The sequence below is a fragment of the Sphaerodactylus townsendi genome, linkage group LG05 (assembly GCF_021028975.2).
Source record: "Sphaerodactylus townsendi isolate TG3544 linkage group LG05, MPM_Stown_v2.3, whole genome shotgun sequence".
Classification (NCBI taxonomy): domain Eukaryota; kingdom Metazoa; phylum Chordata; class Lepidosauria; order Squamata; family Sphaerodactylidae; genus Sphaerodactylus; species Sphaerodactylus townsendi.
The window spans coordinates 10,170,890-10,196,160 of NC_059429.1; the positions used below are offsets into that span (position 1 = coordinate 10,170,890).

The following is a 25,271-nucleotide window of genomic DNA, read 5'->3' on the forward strand; positions in this document are numbered from 1 at the left end:
ATGGCCGGGTGACGGGTTTTCTAGCCACAGGATGCTCACTGAAAGCCATGCGCAGCCATTCCGTGACAGAAGGGCGCTCTGCCGCCCACATTTTCCCGGCTCGAGCGGCTTAGCGTTAAGTAAACAGGAGGTCAAAGGGTCGCGGGGCAAAATCTTTTAACTGACCTAATTTTTTTCTAAGCGGTTTAGGAGCTAAAATTGCCACACAACCGCCCTCTTCTCCCCGCCCCCCCCCCACCTCCCGTCTTGAGCTCTCCCCCCGCCCCCTTCCCCGTCAGGCAATTTCTATCAAAAATAGCACTGACTGGTTTCATCAATACAGCAAACTGGGTCTAAATCAGTGGTGGCGAACCTATGGCACGGGTGCCAGAGGTGGCACTCAGAGCCCTCTCTGTGGGCACGCGCAAACAGAGTCCCCCTCACACACATCTAGGCTGGCTTGGGCTCGATTATTAGCATTAAACCTAAGACCTACTTTTGGGGAAGCAGTGTGGGTAACCCTGTTAAGCGCTGTTCAACACCGCCGATTTTCATGCAAAGAACTAAAGCGTGATCCTTTACCTGGGAGTAAGCTCGGTTGCTTGCTTCTGAATAAACGCTCCTAGGGTTGTGATTCACCCGTTGGAAGAGTTGCACGGTTGCTTCAAAGCAAAGCCACTGACTACCACCAAGCTTACTCTCGAGTAACGAACACCTCGGAGCCAATGGTTTTTTCTAAACTAAAACCTCAGTATTCAGGTTAAATTGCCGTGTTGGCACTTTGTGATAAATAAGTGGGTTTTGGGTTGCAATTTGGGCACTCGGTCTCGAAAAGGTTCGCCATCACTGGTCTAAATTGAAGAGGAAAGGAAACGTCACCTTTCCAGAAAGTTCTGTCCTGAAAACCACAGGCCAGCTCTTTCTCTGATCAGAAAGGGCCACCCTGCCGGTCATTTCGGTACAAATATGCAAAGTGGAGGAGCGTTCACACGTGTGTGTGTGTGGCGCAGGGCGGGGGGCATATTTCCTGCTCTCTTAAGCCTACCTGCACTTGGAAAAAGCATCGGGGCTGGATACTATAAATTCTAGCATTGGGGCCGGATAAACATCAATTAAATAACAGTTAAGAAAATGGCAAGCCGTTTGCCATGGACTTATTTATTTATTTTATTTATTAATTAATTAAATTTATAGGCCGCCTCATCCCCGAAGGGCTCGGGGTGGCTCACAACATGTCTGTTTTCCAAACAGCAAATTAATACAACATAAAAACTTAACCCATGAAAACTCAACAGCAGTTAATAACAATAAATAGATTAAAACAACAAGATTGTGTAGAACACATACTTCTATTTAAAAGATATAATGCGGCATTAAAAAGGATTGCTTGTCGTTAGTCATGTAGGCAAAGTATTGGGGTTCTATAACATGAAGTACTACGGGGTCTGAGAGACGCCAGGACCTTGTATAAATAAGTAGTTTGCTTATACTTTCCCCCTTTTGTTCAGATTTATCCAGACTTCTTTCACCGTATAAATTAATACGCTAATGCTGAATGGTTAATGACCTCTATCTAGAAGACGAAGAGTTTGGATTTATATCCCCCCTTTCTCTCCTGCAGGAGACTCAAAGGGGCTGACAATCTCCTTGCCCTTCCCCCCTCACAACAAACACCCTGTGAGATAGGTGGGGCTGAGAGAGCTCCGAGAAGCTGTGACTAGCCCAAGGTCACCCAGCTGGCGTGTGTGGGAGTGTACAGGCTAATCTGAATTCCCCAGATAAGCCTCCACAGCTCAGGCGGCAGAGCTGGGAATCAAACCCGGTTCCTCCAGATTAGATACACGAGCTCTTAACCTCCTACGCCACTGCTGCTCCTCTAAAAGAATTTACAAAGAGAAAGTTGCCTGCGGAGTAATTAAAGGAGTTGTCATCACGTTGGGATCATTCAGACTCCGATTCCCTTGACTCGGAACCTGGTGTGTATTTGTGTCACAGGAGTTGGCACATTCACACAAGCTGTGCTCCTTTAGTATTTGTGGGTTTGGATAGGAAGTTTTATGAACGGTCCCAGAGCAAAGCATCACTCCAGAAGTACTGTCTACTGGCAAGTTGCCGTTTGATCAAGAAAGCAACAAAGATTTGCATCTTCTGTATTTGGGGCAATTGGTTTCTGGTGCAAAAAAATACGTGCATGCGCAAGAAAGTACCCAGAATGTGGGAGGTATACTCTGTGGCTCAGGTACCTGCCTGAGGGGAAATTCTGCTCTCCCCGTGTGAACAGCAGTTTTTTAAACCACAAATGTACAAGTTGCACACACACACAAGTCAATGGAAACGGAGCATCTCTCCAGATTTGCAAATCTCATCAATGAAGAACAGGTGCAGATTCCACACATGGACGCCTTCAAATCAGTACACTGACACACATGTGCATGGGGAAAGAAGTCACAACTGCAGGCGGTCGTCCCTGCCTGGGTCTTCTGGGCCCCCCTCCCATCTGCCTGCTCTCCCCCCCCCCCCTTTGTTTGCACTGTCAGCCATGAACTGTACTTAGAATGTCTTAAAAACCCACCTGGTAAAAAGCCCGGAGGGACACTACAAAATGGAACATTTCCTACCCTGTTTCCCCGAATATAAGACATCCCCAGAAAATCAGACGTAGTAGAGGTTTTGCTGAAGTGCGAAATATAAGGCAGCCCCCGAAAGTAAGAAGTAGCAAAGTTTTGTTTGGAAGCATGCCCGACGAACAGAACACAGAAAAATAAGACATCCCCTGAAAATAAGACATAGCGCATCTTTGGGAGCAACAATTAATATAAGACACTGTCTTATTTTCGGGGAAACACGGTAGCACAAGAAGGACACAGTTGGGGTTTGACAGGTGAGAAAACAAAAAAAAGGAAAGGAAGGGAACTCGCAGCTTCGGCTGGTCACACTGGAGGGGACAAGCGAATGGATGGAAAGAAAGAAAGAAAGAAAGAAAGAAAGAAAGAAAGAAAGAAAGAAAGAAAGAAAGAAAGAAAGAAAGAAAGAAAAAGAAAGAAAGAAAGAAAGAAAGAAAGAAAGAAAGAAAGAAAGAAAGAAAGAAAGAAAGAAAGAAAGAAAGAAAGAAAGAAAGAAAGAAACGCAGATGGAAAACTGGAACAATTTGCATAGGGAGCTCTTGGGGACAGAGGCGGCATCGCTTGGTTTTTAACCCGCTATTCCTTGACCTTCCCTCAAAGTTCTCAGAGTCAGGCCCACAACAGCCCTGCGAGGTGGACAAAGAGGGGAGAGAAGGGGGAGGGAGTGACTCGCCTAAGGCTGCCTAGGAGCCTCCGGAGTTGAACAGCGTGGGATCTGAACGCAGACCTCTAGGGGGCTGGTTGCCATGCGCCAACCTGTTGTGAAGGTAGCATGCATCCCCCCACACACTGCGCTGGGATTAGGGAAGAGTAAAGCAGGCAGGCTTGAAGTGGGGAGGGGGACGCACAGAGTCGGTGGGCAGACGGACACACCCCAGTGATGGGGGGGGGGTGTCTTCAAGAAGAGTTAGCGTTAAACACAGCTGGCCCTGGTTAAGATTCCAGGCGCACGGTCATGCCACAGCGCCAAACCACTACCCTCTACCCCTGCCTGAGGAGGCTCGCACAAGACCAGGGGTCTGCAACCTGAGGCTCTCCAGAAGTTCATGGACTACAAATCCCACCAGCCCCTGCCAGCATGGGAATTGTAGTCCATGAACATCTGAAGAGCCGCAGGTTGCAGACCCCAAAGGCATGCAAAGAGGCTGTGTAACTTTTCTAACCAATATGGCGCCCCCGGGCACCACAGTGCCCGCTGATACCTTTTGGATCCCTACCAAGTGTTTTTTTAAGTGGGTGGGGCCAGGTGGGGCTCTTACCCAGCAGGGTTTCTGACTGGCCGATCGGTTATTGTGTGGCTACCATTATACAGTTTGTTTTATTCTTTCTCATCCCGCTTCCTCAGTGCATTTTTACATTCCCCCCTCTTTCTCCCCTACACTTGCGCTTCCTCTGCGTTTGTGGCTCCGTATCCTGCAGCGGTGGTTTTCTGGTTGCGCCCACCACCCTGCGTCAGAATTTCACAGCGGCTCATACACTCACATATATTGGGAAACCCCTATCCTCAACCATGGCTTGGTTGGTGCAACGCTTAACCAGGTTACTGCAAGTCCCGGTTCAGCAACCCCTCACGCTGAGCCACACTGTCACACAGCCCGGCTCACGGCCTTCTTTCCCACCGTTTTCAACGCTCAGACATGGACGCTCAACCGTGGTTAAGGAAAACAAGCCAAGGTTGAGATTTATGAGAACTGACAATCCAGACTCAATAAATCCATTCCTGGCTTGGGGGTGGGTGGGCTGAGATCAGGCGCGGAGATTAAGGGAGGGGGTGGTGGAAGAGGTGTTTTCAAGGGGGGGAGAGAAACAAAGAGGCCCGTTAAAACCATTGTCCGAACTGCTCGACAGGCATAATGCTGGCTAGATTAGCGGCCCAGCCCCGCAAAGGAGTTAATTGCTAGAAATAATTACTTGAAAGAGATCTGCCGGGGGGGGGGGGGGTTATCTTTGCTAGTAAAACAATTTCCGCCCACCCAGTTATTTTACTCAATCCCCTCCCATCCCCAGTTGACCGAGGCTTAGGTTGGGGGGGGGGGGGACGACCTGGGGTGCAACACAAATCATTTTACATTGACATCCCATATATCAGTGGTGGCGAACCTATGGCACGGGTGCCAGCGGCGGCACTCAGAGCCCTCTCTGTGGGCACGTGTGCACAGAGTTCGTCATGTGATAATAGTGCAATTATTTCAGGGAGATTATTAGCATTAAACCTAAGACCTAGTTTTGGGGAAGCAGTGTAGGTTACCCTGTTAAGGGTTGTTAAACCCCACTGATTTTCATGGAAAGAACTAAAGCATGATCCTTTACCTGGAAGTAAGCTTGGTTGCTGGCAATGGGGCTTGCTTCTGAGTCAACCCTCCTAGGGTCCTGATTCACCCGTTCGAAGCGTTGCACAGTTGCTTCAAAGCAAAGCCACTGACTACCACCAAGCTTACTCCCGAGTAATGCGCGCCTTGGAGCCAACTGGTTTTTCTATACTAAAACCTCAGTATTCAGGTTAAATTGCCGTGTTGGAACTTTGCAATAAATAAGTGGGTTTTGGGTTGCAGTTTGGGCACTCGGTCTCGAAAAGGTTCTCCATCACTTCCATATATGCTAGAGATATTACCTGGATTTCACTCTCCCAGCACTAAAATCTCACTTCCAATCTTGTTTTTCTGGGTGCTGCCACAGTCGGTCCCCTCCCTGATTTCCCGTTGAAATTTATTCCGTTTTTTTAATTTGAGATAACTGCATGCAAACTGGGTAAAAAGAAACAAAACAAACTGGGAAGGCCAGCCTTAAAAACCCATCAGAACGAAGGAGGACATAAAGCCGACGAAGTGACGGGGGGAAGATTCACAACACACAGACCTGCCATCTCCTACGGGGCAACTGCTCTCTCTCCTGGCCCCTGAATTCCTCCCCAAAAGCTTTGCCAGGATTATCCTGGTTCAAGAAGCACAGTAATGAAGTCAATAGGATGGGATGGGGGGGGGGGAGGAGGACACGGTCGCTCTGTTCCATCTTGAGGCGCGTTTCGACCCCAATTGGCATGGCTGTGGATGTCTCCCACCCGATGTGAACAGCGGCAGCAGCCCCACAATTCAGATTCCATTTATTTCTAAATGATAAAAGTGTCCGCTGAATTCCATAGCCAACAGCTGCATTCTACTCGTGGGGGAATGGAAATAAACGAACAAGTTCCTAGTCCTTAGGAGAGCACAGGTGCAAACGGCTAACACATACATGCAGCTATTCTGCAGGAAACACAAACTCAATGGGTTAGCTGGTTGTTGTGGGCTTTCCGGGCTGTGTGGCCGTGGTCTGGTAGAAGCACACTTCCCTCTGGGATACGCCTCTGAAGATGCCAGCCACAGTTGCAGGCGAAACGTTAGGAACAAGGTCCACCAGACCACGGCCGCACGGCCCTAAAAAACCAGTTGAGTCCGGCTGTGAAAGCCTTCAACAATACAATGGGCTAGATCCCACAAGTCTACTATGGCTCTCCTCCAGCGCAAGAGATTCTTGCCAAAGGGTTATCTTACAGAAGAAGAAGAAGAAGAAGAAGAAGAAGAAGAAGAAGAAGAAGAAGAAGAAGAAGATGATGATGATGATAAAAAAGGGTTTGGATTTATACCCCCGCTTTCTCTCCTGTAGGAGACTCAAAGAGGCTTACAATTTCCTTTCCTTTTCCGCCTCACAACGAACACCCTGTGAGGTAGGTGGAGCTGAGAGAGCTCTGAAGAACCGAGACTAGCCCAAGGTCACCCAGCTGGCATGTGTTGGGAGTGCACAAGCTAATCTGATTCACCAAATAAGCTCGTGGCAGAGCGGGGAATTAAACCCAGTTCTCCAGGTTAGAGTAAACCTTCTCTTAACCCACAGGTGTCAAATTCGCAGCCCTCCAGATGTTATGGACTACAGTTCCCATCATCCCCTGCCAGCATGATGGGAGCTGTAGTCCATAACATCTGGAGGGCCGCAAGTTTGACACCTATGTCTTAACCGCTAAGTCACTGCTGCTCAAGACAGAGGAGTCAGGATATGCAGATGGGGGAAAGGGGAACATTTGGAGATTGACGGGTCTTCAAATCCACTGAAACTCATATTGACGGGTCTCCAAGGCCAGAGGGACAGCCTGGAGTTTGGCGAACATATAAACACACGCCTCCAGCACGCTTCCTGATACGGAGTCAGACCCTCGGCCACCACGGCAGTATTGCCTACTCAGACCGGCAGCGGCCCTCCAGCATCCCAGGCTGAGATCTTTCACGTTACCAACTGCCTCAACCTTAACTGGAAAGGCTGAGGATTGAACTTGGCATGTTCTGCATGTTCATCGGAAGCACAGACCCTCCCCAGAAGGAACTGGGTGAGGCCAAAAAGGCGTGAGAATCTCTCCCTCTCCCACGCATCAAATTTCATACAGGTCCCCCCGCAAAAGGGACACTTACCTACGATTCCGGACCCCAGGAATGGCGATGAAGATATGTTGTTATGAGGCGGGAGGTCCCGGGGTTCGCCGTAATGGGAGCCTTCGCCATAGCCCTGCTGAGGAGACAAAGAGCAAAACTATAGGACAGTGGTGGCAAACCTATGGCACGGGTGCCAGAGGTGGCACTCAGAGCCCTCTCTGTGGGCTCCCCCCCACATCTGTGCCTCCCCCCCCCACACATCTAGGCTGGCCTGGACCGCTGGGCTCGATTATTAGCATTAAACCTAAGACCTAGTTTTGGGGAAGCAGTGTAGGTAACCCTGTTAAGCGCTGTTAAACCCAATTGATTTTCACACGAAGAACTAAGCACGATCTTTTACCTGGGAGTAAGCTCGGTTGCTGGCAATGGGGCTTGCTTCTGAGCAGGGGTGTACCTAGGCAAACTGGCGCCCGGGGACAAAGCCTGAGTTTGGCGCCCCCCCCCCCCCGGCCCGGCATATGGGCAGCCACCCTCCTCCACCATGACCAAACAATGGTTGCTGTGCCAGCTGCAAAGGACACCTCCCTCCCCATAGAAGCTGTAGCTCTCTCTCCCCACCAACTCTTTTCCTAATTTCCTAATCTCAACAACCTATAGAGATGGGTTGTTAGCCTAGAAACAATAACTCAAGCCGTGCAGTGAATTGTAAGCATGTAATCTCTCACAAATCACCCCCAGCAAAACATTTACCAAACAAATGCTCAGCATCATCTCTCACAAAGAAACACCTCTATTGGAATCCCACCCCTCAAAACAGCATCACTTTCCAATGAATTGTTTAAGGCACTAGGAATCCAGATTCTTCTTTTTTAAATCCACCCTAAAGGGAGAATCTACTAAGGGTCCCGGTTAAAGCTAAGGTGAAAGTGATGCTGTTTCAAAGGTGAATCTCCACCCTGAAACAGCATCACTTTTGAGGGTTGGAGATTCAGATGAAACAAATAGCAGAGATTCGAGATGAGAGATCTGGAGCAAAAGAATTGGGCACATTTCGGGACAAAGGAAAATTGTCCGTTAATTATGTCCCTCTTAAATATAGAACAAATCTTGAATGCAAAATTATTTAGTTTTGGGGGGGGGGTATTTTTTTGGTGTTTTTTCATCCTGCAAAGGAGGCATTTTAAAGGCTAGCATTGCACCATGATTTCAGGGCATCACATCCAGAGACTGCGCAGTAATGATACCACCCGAGAGGTTTGGTGATGTTTGGCTCAGGGGGCAGCAAAGTTATGGACTTGCACCCAAATGGAATGCCCCATCCCCACTGTTTTCAGTAGGAGCTAGCACTGAGATGAAGATTTCACCATTTGAGAAGGACCATAACTTTAGTCCCCCTAAATAACCCTACCAAGCAGGTAGCATCATGAGAATGATTCAACTAGATATTGTCCTAAATTTGAGGTGTCACTGGCTTTAAAATGCAACCCTTCCAAACACCCCAAAGAAATTTGGCCATAAGATTCTTTGTTTTGCAGTGACTTTTGCTCCATTGCTTAGCTAATGAGGAATTTCTGAGGCAGACTGCACATTTTTTTGAAGATAGAAGCCAGACTTTCCAAAGGTGGCTCAAAGAGGCTATGATGTAATAGCATCAAGCTTGGTGAGCTTGCTTCTAGAGTGGGAGGGGAGTTCAGAGGATTCACAGAGAGGGAACTCACCCTGCAGGCACTCATATGCAGGAGCAGGGAAACAAAATAAGAGTCTTTTGGAGGCACATAAGAGTGAATTGGGGAAACCCCCCAGAAGCAAAGGTCTCCAAACCTGGATGCTATTACCAGGAGGCCCTCCTGCAAAGAGCCACCCTGAAAGTCTAGTTGCCTCTATCTTCAAAAAAGCAATGTGCAGCTGCTTTTCAGAATTTCATTTGGCTCACCTGGTAGACAGAATCACACAAAACAAAGAATCTTAGGAAGCCACAATTTCTTGGGAGATATGCCTGGAAGAGTGTATTTTAAAAGCTAAGTGACCCTGACCACGAATTTTCAGAGGTATCATCTGATAACTATTCTTATGATTCCACCCAAGTTTGGTGAAGATTATGTTCCGGGGGGACCAAGGTTATGGTCCCTCAAATGGAGTAACCCCATCTCAGGTTAGCTCCCATTGAAAACAATGGGGATGGGGTCACCTCTTTGGGGAGTCCCATAACTTTTACCCTTGAACAAGTATCACCAAATGGGGTACAATGTTTATCAGTTTCAGGTCGATCTGGATGGCTACCCTGAGGAATTTTTGGTGCCATAACCATGTATGGTACTTGCGCCTGCAAGGCCAGAGCATTGAAAAAACACTTTAAACATTTAAAAGCACAAAAGCGACCCTAAAGATGTTAGAAGCCCCGCAAGACCAAATGAAAGAGCCGATTCTCAAGGGTACCCCCTGTCCCTAGGCAGGAGCATCCCTGCTTCACGGAGTAAACCCTCCTAGAGGTGGTTGATTCACCGAATTTGGAGAGAGAGTTGCCACGGGTTGCTTCAAAGCAAAGCCACCGACTACCACCAAGCTTACTCCCGAGTAACGCACGCCTTGGAGCCAACCGTTTTTTCTAAACTAAAACCTCAGTATTCAGGTTAAATCGCCGTGTCGGTACTTTGCGATAAATAAGTGGGTTTTGGGTTGCAATTTGGGCACTCGGTCTTGAAAAGGTTCGCCATCACTGCTATAGGAACTATATATCTGCTCCGAGACCATAGCTTCTTTTGTTCCTTGTACTGAGCCACTAAGTATTTTCTCATTTCCTTGAGGAGGGGGGGGGGGAGGACTTAGGAGTGGCTCAGCTTCATCATCCTGCTGTTTTCTTCTAGAAATTTTATTTTAATTCCTGCACTTTGCAAATCAGCTTTCGTATGAGCAGTTGCTGCCTTGTAGGTTTTTAGCTCTGACTTTATTTTACCAAGCTCACTCCGGGTTTGCCTTTTGTCCTTGGGACAGGCTTCACATTTTTCTCCAAACCGTTTTGTTTGCAAATCTTGTTTCCTAAGGCAGTTTCCCGAGTCTTTAATTTTATTTTGCCTCCTAAACAGACTTCCCAATTTCTCAAGTCTTGTTTTGCCAACTTTCCCGTTCTCTCTTAGGGGAATCTACACAGGTATTTGGGGCTTGCTGCCCCGGCCTCTTGACTGAGCCAATCCAGGTTTTCATCAAATTTTTTTAAACAGAGCCATGCCATCAAAATAAAATGACAAAGCATGCCGTAATACATTTACCCGCTGCCTGACTTTTTATGATAGCTATGTGTTGAATCAATGGCAGGGAATTCATTGCTGGGGTGCTGTGTGGTTTCCGGGCTGTATGGCTGTGTTCTAGCAGCATTCTCTCCTGTATTCTAAGGAGAGAATGCTGCTAGAACACGGCCATACAGCCCGGAAACCACACAGCACCCCAGTGATTCCGGCCGAGAAAGCCTTCGACAATACACTGGATTCATTGCTGTTTGGTTGAAAATGGCATCTTCCGTCAAGTGAGTAGACAGCCCTGATATACTTTGGAATGCCAAAATATTGAAATGAATGCCATCACGGTGGAATGAGGCGGTAAAAGCGGTCTTGCGGCTTCTGGTTGGGATCCCAGCTTTGAAAATTCCTTCGCATGTAAAACTCTTCACGGATAGAAAGCTAGCACAGCAGGGAGAAAACTCTTATCTCTGCAGACTCCTTGATTAGGGTGCCAGCTTTCTGCTTGCGGTGAGTTGTTTTTTTTAAAAACGAAAAATCACCCAAACTGCTGCAATACAGCTCCATTCTCCCTCCTCCAGCTGCATTAGAAATAACATAAATTAAATAAATTCTTCCGCATGTGCAAAGCAGGTCTAGCTCACTCAGAGCTTCACCCAAGAATCTGCAGCACAAGAAGAAGAAGAAGAGTTTGGATTTATATCCCCCCCTTTCTCTCCTGAGGGGCCTCAAAGGGGCTTACAATCTCCTTGCCCTTCCCCCCTCACAACAAACACCCTGTGAGGTAGGTGGGGTTGAGAGAGCGCCGAGAAGCTGTGACTAGCCCAAGGTCACCCAGCTGGCGTGTGTGGGAGTGTACAGGCTAATCTGAATTCCCCAGAGAAGCCTCCACAGCTCAGGCGGCAGAGCCAGGAATCAAACCCGGTTTCTCCAGATTAGATACACGAGCTCTTAACCTCCTACGCCACTGCTGCTCCAAGATGAAATGCAAGAAAATACAGCATAAAGCACGGAGGGTGTCATTACTGCACTTCCTTGAACGAAAATTATTTTCGAGCAGAAAACCGAGGACGAAAAACAGGGCAGATTTCAAGCAGACTGATACATTCGATCTCTCCTGCTCTGTGAAGACCTTCTCTTTTTCCTCGTTGGCTATCCGCAGTTTGCATGAGCCTCCAAAATGGAAGTTAGCATGCACCAGGACTTGCAAAATGGGAGGGGCAAGCATTTTCTGGAGAGGATCAGCCCAAACTGAATGCAGATGGCGCAGAAATCCACGACTGGAACAAACCAGGAAAGAGTCTGTATGCCATTGGGGAGGGAAGAGAAGGAATGCATAATGCCACAGCGGATGGCGAATTCTCCAAAACTCTATTTTAGATGTTCAGAATGTGGGCCTATGAGCCACAAATATTATGTACTGGGTGGGTGGGGGGGGGGCAATAAATTTATACATTCTAGGAAATTTAAGGCAGTATTGAGTTTGTAGCTCGGACAATCAATTAATACATATTTTGTACATGTTCGCTGACTGTGAGGTCCTCTGGGTGATCATTTCTGCTACTGTCTCCATGTGGGGACAGCTTTTTCTGTAGTGGCAGAAAAGCTTTAAACCAGGGGTTTAGGGCCAATTGGCCATGCTGGCAGGGGCTGATGGGAATTGTAGTCCACGAACATCCAAAGCGCCAGAGTTGGACACCCCTGCTTTAAACCCATTAGGTCCCAGGAACCATGTAGTCCAGGGGTGGCCAACCTGTGGCACTCCAGATGTTCATGGTCTACAATTCCCATCCGCCCCTGCCAGCATGGCCAATTGGTGCTCAATAAACACAGTATAGGGTAGGGGTGGCCAACCTATGGCACTCCAGATGTTCATTGACTACAATTCCCATCAGCCCCTGCCAGCATGGCCAATTGGTGCTCAATAAACCATACCATAAGATGGGGTAGCCAACCCTGTCGGAACTCCAGATGTTCATGGACTGCAATGTCCCATCAATGACCCCTGCCAGCACTGGCCGGTGGTGCTCAATAAACACAGTATAGGGTAGGGGTGGCCAACCTATGGCACTCCAGATGTTCATTGTCTACAATTCCCATCAGCCCCTGCCAGCATGGCCAATTGGGAATTGCAAGGGCTGATGGGAATTGCAGTCCATGAACATCTGGAGTGCCATAGGTTGGCCACCCCGATCTAGCTCCTGATCCCACTTCTGATAGTAGCCAGTCAAAAGACCAAGAAACTGGGCCCCAGAGGTCAAAACTGTCTCCTGTTGTCACTTCCACAGGCAGATTGCCTCTGAATCTGGAGGTTCCATCAAGCCGCCACGGCTAACAGTAATTGATGCAGTTGTCCTTCACTCCTCCCCAAATCCTACTCTCAGATCATCCAATCTGGCAACGACTGCCCCATCCCACGGCAGTGAACTGCACAACTCGACTACGAGTTGCATAACGAAGCTCTTCCATTTCTGTCCAGAACTTCCTGATCATCAACTTTGTTGGGTGTTCTGGAATTCCAGCATTCAGGGAGAACGAGAGGAACACAGCAACGGTTCAGGCGGAAGTATATCCCACTGGTTTAAAAACTGACGTGGCTTTAAATACGAGACCAACACATTTGCAGAAGACGCAGGTCTGTCAGCAGCTCTTCACCAACTGGCTAACTGTGGAACCTCCATGTACAGAAGCACTGTACCTCAAGTAATTGACACTGGGAGGGGAATACATCGGGGAACAGCTTCCCTCTTTCTTTACCTCCTTGGGACTGTCCTTCGTCAGAAACAGGAGGCTGGGAAAGATTCTAGCAAATTATATAATTAACCTGCTCAGTAGAGTACATTTTTAGGATTTCCCCCACTGCTAAAACAAGAAAAAACAAGACAGGGTGAGAAAGGCAACACATTTCAGCCTGTTGCTGGTTTCATATCTGGCCCTTACCCGGACTTGGTCAAACGTGGAGCTGTTTTGATCTCCTGTTCCCCAGGAACCCGAGGTCGGCCTCTCATCCAAACCTGCCGAGAAAACCAGAAAAACAACAACACCAACCTGGTTACTTTTATCAGTAGAAACCTTCAAAAGCAAAGCCCTTTCCTACAACTTTTCCTTCTGTAAACATAAAAATATTTAGCCGAATGGGGAGCGAGGGGGATAGAAATTACAAAACCGAGCTAACCCTTTCCTATTGCATATCATTCAAACTTCCCACGGTCACAGTGGATCACCTGCCGGAGGGCATCCAAAAGCCCAGCTCCTGGAACAATTACACTGGGCTGCAGCCGTGGAGTGTGACGCCTCAACTGTACTGTGCCAGGAGAAAAGGCGCTTGGAAGCGGAAAGCTAGCTGCTCAGGGAGAACGGGTCAAGCTTTAATTGCGTTGCACGCAAAAAGTGAACGCCAGGTCTATTCAGCAAGCAAAACTGGGCAGTAAAACCCTGAGTTGGCAGAATGCATTCACACATCATGATGAAGGCTATGGGACACCTTTCGGAACACTCTCCCCAGAGGCGGGATCCAGCAGGTTCTCACAGGTTCCCGAGAGTAGGTTACTAATGATTTGTGTGTGCCGAGAGGGGGTTACTAATTGGTGATTTTGCCACGTGATTTTTGCCTTAGTTACGCCCCTCCTCTCAGCAGTAGCGCGCAGAACTTGAAGCAGTCTAGCAGGAGGTGCTCCGGCGTGCGTGGCAGCCTGCGCCTGCGTGCATTCGTTTCCCGCCCAAGGACCGGCGCAGCAGCTGCGTCCTTGCCACAGCCCCGCCCAGGAATGCCCTGCCACACCCCCGTCATGCCCCGCCCAGCCCCACTGGCGCTACGCCACAGTTTGAATCCCACCACCATGGGAACCTGTTACTAAAAATTTTGGATCCCACCACTGACTCTCCCCATATTAACATGTATAAATATGGCCTATTAGAGAGAAAGATTTGAAAATATATGTTCCCCTTCTATGGGAAATACCCTCAAGGCAGCTTTATACTATAAAATCTTACAGCACAGAGCGTTTATGCTCTGTGCTTTAAGATTTTGCAGTATAAGCTGCTGTGAGGGTATTTCCCATAGAAGGGTAAAAACATTCCAACACATAAACACATACTTATAATATTATGAACGAAGTAATATTTAAAACATTGCAACACAATATTTATAGCATTACAACTGCACTCTTCTGAGCTGGTCTTCTATTTGCAGGGAGTTTTCAAAATATTCAACGGTGAGATTCATCTCCCCCGCCCCCCCCACCCCAAACACAGTATTGTAATTTGACGTGATTTAGGGAGCAATCTACTCAGAAGGAGGACTTGTTTTATTCAGTGGGTTTACTCCCAGGAAAGTATACTTAGCATTGCAGACACAGACCGTTCCGTCTCCTCTGGCCTCCTGCCATGACACGTCACAGTGAAATTACAGAGCTGGGGGGAGGGGGGGGGGCAGGATATCCCTATTGTCCTGCCCACGATCCCCTGGGTTTCTCAACAATGCAGTTTTCAAAATGGTTCAGTGGGGGGGGGGGGGGAGAGTGGAAACTACTTGATTTAGCCCCAGCCGGGTTATTTCAAGCAAAACCAGACCTGTAACGGGATGCCACCTTCAGATTCCAAAAATTCTGGGCATGGGCAGTGTGCCTTCTCTACTCAAGGGGAGGAAATTCTTTTTGTAACATAAGAACATAAGAACACCGAGGCTAGGCTGCTGGATTCGGGCCAGATTCCATCAAATTCCGGCACTCCATATGCTTTGCGCGATTAGCCCACCGATTGCCTTTAGGGAGCTCACATGCAGGAGGTGAAAGCAATGGCCTTCTGCGGCAGCTGCTGCTGCTGCTGCCGAGCACCTGGTCTGCTAAGGCATTTGCAATCTCAGATCAAAGAGGATCAAGATTGATAGCCATACATCGACTTCTCCTCCATAAATCTGTCCAAGCCCCTTTTAAAGCTATCCAGGCTAGTGGCCATCACCACCTTCTGTGGCAGCATATTCCAAACACCAATCACACGTTGCGTGAAGAAGTGTTTCCTTTGATTAGTCCTAATTCTTCCCCCTCAGCATTTTCAATGGATGCCCCCTGGTTCTAGTATTGTGAGAAAGAGAGAAAAATGTCTCTCTGTCAACATTTTCTACCCCATGCATAATTTTATAGACTTCAATCATATCCCCCCTCAGATGTCTCCTCTCCAAACTAAAGAGTCCCAAAACAAGAGGGGGCTAGAGGCAAAGCGACTCTTCCAGGGTTCGGAATGGCCTCTTCTTGCCAAAGGAGAGATGTCTTAAATTCAGGGGCTTGGCTGGATACTGCAAACGGAGCGGCGAGCCAGCAGGAAGGGGGCCACTTTCTAGGAGGAGTGCCCTCGCTACACCAGCATAGCTGACTCGAGCAAAGAGAGGTGAAAGGATGCAGAAAGGACTAGGCCGGGATGTCCAACTCTGGCACCCCAGATGTTCTTGAACTACGTTTCCCATCAACCCCTGTCCGCATGGCCAATTGGGAATCATAGTCCATGAATATCTGGGGTGCCAGAGTTGGACACCAGGGGTGTAACGAGGCAAACTGGATCCCTAGGCAAAACCTGAGTTGGATGCCCCCCCCCCCCAATAGGCGGCCACCCCATCACGACCAAAAAATCTTTTTGCACCAGGACATTGGTGCCTGCAGGGGGTGCATTTTTAGACATATTGGCACCAAAATTTCAGCGTATCATCAGGAGACTGCCCTAATGATGCCCCCCCAGGTTTGGTGCAGTTTGGTTCAGGGGGGCCAAAGGTATGGACCCTCAAAACTGTAGCCCCCATCTCCTATTAGCTCCCATTGGAAACAATGGGGAATGGGGGCATCCCCTTTGGGAGTCCATAACTTTGGACTCCCTGAACCAAACATCACCAAACTTGGGGGGGTAGCATAAGGACAGTCTCCTGATGATACGCTGAAATGTTGGTGCCGCTAGCCTAAAAACTGCGCCCCCTGCAGGCCAAAAATGGAAAACCACTAAAAATACCCAAAAACGAAACCCTGCATTTTGATGCCCCCCACAAGGTGATGCCCTGGGCAGCTGCCCACCTTGCCCAATGGGCATTACGCCCCTGTTGGACACCCCTGGATATAAACACGGGCACACCTGACGTAAGACGCAACCTGATGTCACAATGGGAGCAACCCAGGCCTCCAGTGAACGCTTTTTGCAAAATACGTCCCAGGTTCAAAATGGCCGTGCTATCGCCCCAAGGGAGAGAGGGCACGTGGCAGCCGACCCTCGAGTTCATCCAGAAACTTCCTCCTAGTTATTGCAAAACCTGCTGTTCCGATCCACGTTATCAACCGGCAAGCCCATCGTTTAGCTCTCGGGCCCCACGTAAGCACAGAGAGTAATTTCTAGAGCTGATTATTATGGGAAATGCACCCTCCTCAGCTCTCTCTCCTCTGCTCCCCCCCCCCCCCACTGTTCATTTAAGCAGAAACTTCTTTCAAATTCCAGCCTTCTATTTCGGGGGGCCTTTTGTGTTAATCATTTCCCCGGAGAATTGGTGTTTAATTGCTGCCTAATTTGCATAATTATGCATATTAATCTCCACACCTAATGAATATTCATAACTCTCATTTAGATTTTGTTTTCTAATCAAAAATTTCCAATGTGATTACTGTGCGGAATTGGGGTAGCGGCAGAATTGGCTGGCATTGCAACTCTGGATCGGGAAGGGGGGGGCTACAATTCTTACCTCCTTTGACAATAACTTTTGCTTCGTTGATGTGCGCCCCCCCCCCCCTTAACACAATCCAGCTCCGTCTGACTCTAAACCTAAATCAAAAAGCAGGAAAGCGTGCAGGTTCCGAATTGCTGCCTGCAAAATTATCATCGCTGCCCGACGCATGCTGCAGCGCTGTGGACAAACGGGGGTTGCAGATTCCTGCAAGCAAACAGTCAGAGGAGAAGACGGCAGAGGGGCTGGGAGCCTTCTGTGGGTCAGGCAGCTAGTAAGGGTGAGTCAGGGTGAGTCAGTCTCCAACCCTGTTCTTCGTTCAGTCCTGCTAAGACAGTGTTGGCGAACCTATGGCATGGGTGCCAGAGGTGGCACTCAGAGCCCTCTCTGTGGGCACGCGCAAACAGAGTCCCCCCCCCCCACATGTAGGCTGGCCTGGGCTGCTGGGCTCGATTATTAGCTTTAAACCTAAGACCTAGTTTTGGGGAAGCAGTGTAGGTTACCCTGTTAAGCGCTGTTAAACCCCACTGATTTTCATGGGAAGAACTAAAGCGCGATCCTTTATCTGGGAGTAAGCTTGGTTGCTGGCAATGGGGCTTGACTTCTGAGTCAACCCTCCTAGGGTCGTGATTCACCCGTTGGAAGAGGTGCACGGTTGCTTCAAAGCAAAGCCACCGACTACCACCAAGCTTACTCCTGAGTAATGCGCGCCTCGGAGCCAACCAGTTTTTCTAAACTAAAACCTCAGTATTCAGGGTACATTGCCATATCCATCCATCTATCCATCCATCCATCCATCCATCCATCCATCCATCCATCCATCCATCCATCCATCCATCCATCCATCCATCCATCCACCTATCTAATCTACCTACCTACCTACCTACCTACCTACCTACCTACCTACCTACCTACCTACCTACCTACCTACCTATTACTTACTTACTTACTTATTTATTGGTTAGGTTTATATACCGCCCTCCCCCGGAGGGCTCAGGGCACTTTGCAATAAATTGGCACTTTGCAATAAATAAGTGGGTTTTGGGTTGCAATTTGGGCACTCCGTCTCGAAAAGGTTTGCCATCACTGTGCTAAGATAAGATCCCGTATACGGAACCAAGGGGGGGCCTTCGCAGCACATGTTCCCCTGCGGAGCGCCAAACCCCGGTCCACACCAAACCCTCTCTGGCGCAACACTCCTAGGGGTGGAGCCATGGCTCAGAGGAAGATCCTCTGCTTGGCATCCAGAAGGACACAGGGTTCAATTCCCAGTGTCTCCAGCTGAAAGGGATCAGGCAGGAGGAGATGGAGAAGACCCCGGAGAAGACCCCGCTGTCCACAGCATCTGAGGACACCGCTGATCTTGGTGGATCAAGGGTCTGAAGCAGCAGAAGACCGTTTCCTGTTTACATCAACCGGCCAAACACACAATCAGACCTCTGGCCCGTCTGCTGCGGTGGAAATTAGCTTTCCTTGGAGTGACACAGAGTGGGTTTTCCTGACATCTTCTTACCTTCGATTAACCCGAGAGAAAGAATCTGCCAATATACTCCTGCTCAGAGGGGGAGTCCCACCTGGCTGTCCTTCATGGCTTTGGTACCTCGTGTCGGCCTTCCCCACTATGACAGCTTTGCTCCCACCTGGTTATCCCGCCTCCTTTTGGAGGTGAGGGGAATGGGGGGGCAGTCCAGAGGGTCTTCTCTACAGTGGCCCCTACACTAGGGGCTCTCCCTCCAGAGTAGTGGTTCTCAACCTTCCTAATGCCGCGACCCTTTAATACAGCTCCTCATGTTGTGGTGACCCCCAACCCTAACATTTATCCATTTTACAGATGGAGAACGCTGATGCAAAGAGTCTTAGGTGACCCCTGTGAAAGGGTCGTTCGACCCCCAAAGGGGTCCCGACCCCCAGGTTCAGAACCGCTGCTCCAGAGGCCTGCCAGGCACCGACTCTCATGGAGTTTCAGCGACTGTCCTCTTCACCCAGGGGTTTGGTTGACTGGAAGGGCCCCCCACAAGATGTCCGAGTACCCCTCCCCTTTTTGTGGGTGGGTGGGTGGGAGTGGCAGGATGAAATTTTAGACTGTTTTAGGGTTTGGGGGCTGAGGTTTATTGCGATGTTACCATTTTTTGGATTTTAATACGATTTTGATCGTAACCCGCCCTGAGACCAAGGAAAAGGGCAGGCAATGAATGCAAATAAATAGATAGATAGATAGATAGATAGATAGATAGATAGATAGATAGATAGATAGATAGATAGATAGATAGATAGATAGATAGATAGATAGATAGATAGCCGAGATGTTTCTGAAGCTGGGACCTTCCGCATGCGAAAAAGGAGAACACAACTGGAGGAGGGGGGTGGGAGCTGGTTCCCCTCCACACCCACACCAGCTCCGTAAATTTCCTGGCAATCTTTATGCCACGCAGTGCCATAAACACTAAGACAGCGCTCCGCAAGAACACGAACGTCTTACAAACACACCGGCAGTATGAAAGAGTTTTTACATTTTGCTTTGGAAAAGAGCTTACCAACGCTACCCTATTATGTCGGCAATAACGTTACTACTACTAATACAACACAATAAACCTTTAATGCTGTTAACAGACATCCCCCTGTGATACACCTCTGGAGATGCTGGCCACAGAGGCAGGCAAAACGTTAGGGACAAGATCCACCAGACCACGGCCACGCAGCTGGAAAACCCACCTGCAACCACTTTAATGGCACATTGTTAATACACGAAAAGAAACATAAATGAGTTAAAGACATGACCTGTATATTACATAAATAAATTAAAAGATCGCTTTTTGACAACCAGTTTGAGAAACCTTGCAATCTAGGGCTGATTCCGCATGGGCCAAAAACATCGGTGTGAAAATGGTGTGAAAACAGTATAAACCCTTTTACACCGTTTTAAACCCTTATACACCATTTTCACACTGTTTTCACACTGCTGTTTTTGGCCCATGCGGCATCAGCCTAGGATTATTCTGGAGTTGTTGTTTAGTAAGTTTTGCAGTCTTTTTGCTGGTCAGTCCAGTTGTCTGTGCCGTCTTTCGTGATGTGGTTGGGGTTCCCCCCCCCCTTCCCTGTCTTAAAGAGGAGGGCAGGATGTTACAGCTGGCTAAAGAAAAGACCCGGCGGAGGTTGGGATCAGGAAGGACAAACAGATATTCAGCCATGCCCGAGGAACCATACGGGATACCAAGGAAAAGAGGGGAGCAAAATTTACTGGCCTGGGCAAGGAGGGGTCGATGTTCAGACTCATACAATCTGGCCCTGACATTTTTAAGAATTTCAGCTGGTGATAGCATGGCCAACGTGTCTAACGATAGATCAATAACATGAAGCTTTGATTCAATGTAGGCCCATCAATCTGTAGTACTACTACTAATATATATAAACAGCAGTGTTGGCAGCCTGGGAAATTCTGACCTGCTTTTCACACCGCGACGCCTAGCACAGGAGTGGCCAACCTGTGGTGCTGTAGATGTTCCTGGACTACAATTCCCATTAGCCCCTGCCAGAATGGCCAATTGGCCTTAGAGCAGTGGTGGCGAAGCTATGGCACTCCAGATGTTCATGGACTACAATTCCCTTCAGCCCCTGCCAGCATGGCCAATTGGTGCTCAATAAACACGGCATAGGGTAGGGGTGGCCAACCTATGGACCTCCAGATGTTCATGGACTACAATTCCCTTCAGCCCCTGCCAGCATGGCCAATTGGTGCTCAATGAACACGGTATAGGTTAGGGGTGGCCAACCTATGGCACTCCAGATGTTCATGAACTACAATTCCCCTCAGCTCCTGCCAGCATGGCCAATTGGTGCTCAATAAACACGGCATAGGGTAGGGGTGGCCAACCTATGGCACTCCAGATGTTCATGGACTACAATTCCCATTAGCCCCTGCCAGCATGGCCAATTGGTGCTCAATAAACACGGTATAGGGTAGGGGTGGCCAACCTATGGCACTCCAGATGTTCATGGACTACAATTCCCAATTGGCCATGCTGGCAGGGGCTGATGGGAATTGTAGTCTATATCATCTGGAGTGCCAAAGGTTCGCCACCAAGGCCTCAGAGGGAGTGGGGCCTAAGGCACCATGATGTGAACTGTGGGACACAAGGTTTGTCCATCTGCTCAGCCCAAGGGGCTGATGGGAACTGTATTCCATGAACATCTGAAGCACCAAAGGTTGGCCACCCCTGGCCTAGCACAACAGACTTTCAGTGGTGGCAACAGTAAAATATTTGTATATGGGGGGGGGGGGGAGAAGAGATGCGCCAAGGGTGCGCTCATGCGTGGTTCTTAAATTGCTGATACTTGTCTTTCCCTCTAAAAGGGGCAAGGAAGGGACAGAAAGGCAACCCATGAAAAAGAGAAAGAAAGAAAACAGATCCGCAGCTGCCCAAAAAGTGGACCTCGTCCTCAAAAAGGAAAAGGGGCCGTCGGAAACGCAGAGCGACGCAGGAGCTTGTGACAGGCTTGCGCAAAAAGATAAGCCAGAGGTAGGGTTGCCGGACGAGTCTGTACGTTGCTTGACGCCCCCTCGGTGGGCTTCAGCCACCAGAGTTTCCCATCAGTCGGCAAATTCAGGCCTGCTGCTCTGCTGAGGAATGGAATTGGCACCGGCTGGGTCTCTGCTCCTCTCGAGACTCGGGTGCAGGTGGGAAACTGCCTGGCCCTTCTCCCCAAAGGAACCTGGCTGTGCGCCTGATTTCCTTGACCCAAAGAGCCTTTCGACCTCATTCGGCAGCTGACCCCCCCCCCCCGCTACCCAGGTGAAACCCTCTTCCTCTTGCCCAGACGTTCTTCCAGAGACACTGCCAGCACCAGCCACTCAACCGCTCCCACAAAAAGGGGTTGCCAACCCCCAGGTGGGCCCTGAAGAGCTCCTGGAATTATAATTTCATCTCCAGACCAAAGAGACCAAAGGGGGTGGAGCCTGGGGAGGGAGGGACCTCAGCAGGAGATTTGGGGGTGGAGCCTGGGGAGGGAGGAACCTCAGCAGGAGATTTGGGGGTGGAGCCTGGGGAGAGAGGGACCTCAGCAGGAGATTTGGGGGTGGAGCCTGGGGAGGGAGGGACCTCAGCAGGAGATTCGGGGGCGAAGCGTGGGGAGGGAGGGACCTCAGCAGGAGATTTGGGGGTGGAGCCCGAGGAGGGAGGGACCTCAGCCGGAGATTTGGGGGTGGAGCCTGGGGAGGGAGGGACCTCAGCAGGAGATTTGGGGGTGGAGCCTGGGGAGGGAGGGACCTCAGCAGGAGATTTGGGGGTGGAGCCTGGGGAGGGAGGGACCTCAGCCGGAGATTTGGGGGTGGAGCCTGGGGAGGGAGGGACCTCAGCAGGAGATTCGGGGGCGAAGCCTGGGGAGGGAGGGACCTCAGCCGGAGATTTGGGGGTGGAGCCTGGGGAGGGAGGGACCTCAGCCGGAGATTTGGGGGTGGAGCCTGGGGAGGGAGGGACCTCAGCCGGAGATTTGGGGGTGGAGCCTGGGGAGGGAGGGACCTCAGCAGGAGATTTGGGGGTGGAGCCTGGGGAGAAAGAGACCTCAGCAGGAGATTTGGGGGTGGAGCCTGAGGAGGGAGGGGTCTGGGGAGGGGAGGGACCTCAGAACAGTAAAATGCCACACTGTCCAACCTCTGAAGCCGCCATTTTTCCCCCTGGGGAAGTGATCTCGATCATCAGATCTCCCACAGGGCGTCTCCAGGTGCCACCTAGAGGTTGATCTCCCAAGGCAGATCCCGCAAAAACAGTGTGGCTGCCCCACAATCTTGCCCCCAAATTGGAAGCTTGAGGTCAAATCCTGGACCCTCTGATACTGTGGGAGGAGGAAAGGGAGCACGTCCCAACATGGTCCCACCTCCATCAGCAAGACCGCCCCCCATTGGCTAGTTCACAAATTTGGGAGGGGAATGAGAAGCTGTAGCAAGTAGAGAAAAATTGCCCCCCCCCCCGTGTGAACCTTTGCTCTGTTTATGCAGATAGCTCCATACTTTTTTTGGGGGGGATGTTCTGCCAGTTCCCCCATCTTGCTGAATGTACAGTTGAGCCCCCCCCCCCCACAAAAAAAACCTTTAGCAGCCAGTTGGAAGGTGGGGCACAGAAACTCTTAAAGCACAGGTGTGAAACTCGCGGCCCTCCAGATGTGATGGACTACAGTTCTCATCATCCCCTGCCAGCATCATGCTGGCAGGGGATGATGGGAACTGTAGTCCATCACATCTGGAGGGCTGCGAGTTTGACACGTATGTTCTAAAGCACAGGTGTCAAATTTGCGGCCCTCCAGATGTTATGGACTACAGTTCCCATCACCCCCTGCCAGCATCATGCTGGCAGGGGATGATGGGAACTGTAGTCCATCACATCTGGAGGGCCGCGAGTTTGACACCTGTGCTCTAAAGGAAAAGGCCGCAAAACATGCCGCCAACGCCAGCGAACAATATCTGCCCAACAGCTCAGACCCCTGCACAAACACAATTCACAATACAAAAGCCGAGCAAAACCCAACACAAGAAAACAATTTCCCCCCCTTTTTCGAACTTGCAGACGACATTTCTTCTTCTGCCCTGGTCTTGCCAATTCCCTTTCCATTAATATAGTTATTAAAATTGGGGGGGGGGAGAGAGAAGGAATAGAAACCCCACAGATTAATTATGCATTTTAATAACCCTGATCATGAATATTCATAAAGCATTCCGTGCTCATGTTCTAATTAAAATGTACTAATAGTTGAAAATGTAGCTGTCAGACAGAGAGAGCAGCGGGTTCGGGCGGGGGGGGGGGTCCCTTTCCCTCCCTCTGTTTAAGAAATTCCACACTGGAGCACAGACACAAAAGGCCACCCAATTCATATGGATGCTCCCTGCAAATCAGAGCCAAATAAATGTACCTGCGTTGAGTATTACGGCGCATACGTGTGCAGAGAAGCGATGCATAGCTAGCCATCAAAAACCGGCGTCCTCTTACAGCTCTGATGAAAACATCTCCTCTCACACACATAAAAAGGGAGGTTAACTGTCAGAATTTGGTTGAACAACCATTGGTTAGGGAAGAGCAGGAAGAAGAAGAAGAGGAAGAAGAAGAAGAGGAGGAGGAGGAGGAGGAGTTTGGATTTATATCCCCCCTTTCTCTCCTGCAGGAGACTCAAAGGGGCTGACAATCTCCTTGCCCTTCCCCCCTCACAACAAACACCCTGTGAGGTAGGTGGGGCTGAGAGAGCTCCGAGAAGCTGTGACTAGCCCAAGGTCACCCAGCTGGCGTGTGTGGGAGTGCACAGGCTAATCTGAATTCCCCAGATAAGCCTCCACAGCTCAGGCGGCAGAGCTGGGAATCAAACCCGGTTCCTCCAGATTAGATACACGAGCTCTTAACCTCCTACGCCACTGCTGCGGGAGAGTCCCTAGAAGCTAAAATGACTAAAAACTGAGCCTGCTGTACGTTGGTCACATCATGAGAAGAGATTCACAGGAAAAGACAATAATGCCAGGAAAAGTCAAAGGCACAAGGAAAAGTGGAAGACCTCAATGATGCGGCTGGCCTCCACACGGGCCAGGGCCTTTACGGCCACGGCCACGGCCTGGTGGAACACTCTCCCTCCAGCTGTCCGGGCCCTGCGGAACCTTGGTGAATTCCGCAGGGCCTGCAAGACTGAGTTGTTCCGCCGGGTCTTTGGAGTGTCCAGTCACTGAGTAGGGCGCCCCCCTTTACACCCTTACTCACTTACTTTCACCATTCTATTTTGTTTACATCTATGTTGCCCTCCTAGCGAGGAGTCTGGCTGTTCCCTCCTTTTGGGGAGGCTTTTTAATAAATTGGGTTATGGGTCGCCTGCTATTATTGTATTGACCGCTGTCTTTAATGGTTTTAATGGTTTTTAGTAAATGTAATAATTGTTTATTTATAAACTGTATATATGTTGATGTTGTTGTGCACCGCCCAGAGCCCCTTGGGGATGGGGCGGTCTACAAATCTAACAAACAAACAAACAAACAAACAAACAAACAAACAAACAAACAAACAAACAAACATGAGATGGATTGGCTCCATACAGGAAGCTACGGCCCTTGGTTTGCAAGACCTAAGACAGTGATGGTGAACCTTTTAGAGACTGAGTGCCAGGGCAGAGCGAGGGGAAGCTACACCTGTGGCCCTGTGCCCCTGCCACGCTCTGCTCTGCCCTGGAATGCCCCCGGAATGTCCCGAAACACCCCCGGAACTCCCTTGCCACACTCCCGCAGGGGCGCACGCCCAGTATGTTGCACACCCCTCGCCCCCTGGCGCTATGCCACTGCGGAGTGCCCAAATTGGGGCGACAGCTTGCGTGCCCACAA

General features: G+C 49.6%; 1 protein-coding gene across 7 annotated transcripts in view; it reads right to left on the bottom strand.

Annotated features, from left to right (window-relative positions):
* Nucleotides 1-25,271, bottom strand: part of TCF3 (transcription factor 3) — a 360,303-nt gene that overhangs the window by 68,604 nt on the left and 266,428 nt on the right. For 6 of the 7 annotated variants that reach the window (XM_048496146.1, XM_048496144.1, XM_048496143.1 and 3 more), the window contains exons 3-4: nt 13,177-13,250; nt 7,043-7,139 (exon numbers count right to left, since the gene is read on the bottom strand). In XM_048496146.1, coding sequence (XP_048352103.1) covers nt 7,043-7,139; nt 13,177-13,250 — 171 coding nt within the window. The remainder of the gene's footprint in view (nt 1-7,042; nt 7,140-13,176; nt 13,251-25,271) is intronic. The other variant, XM_048496140.1, reaches the window with a different exon arrangement.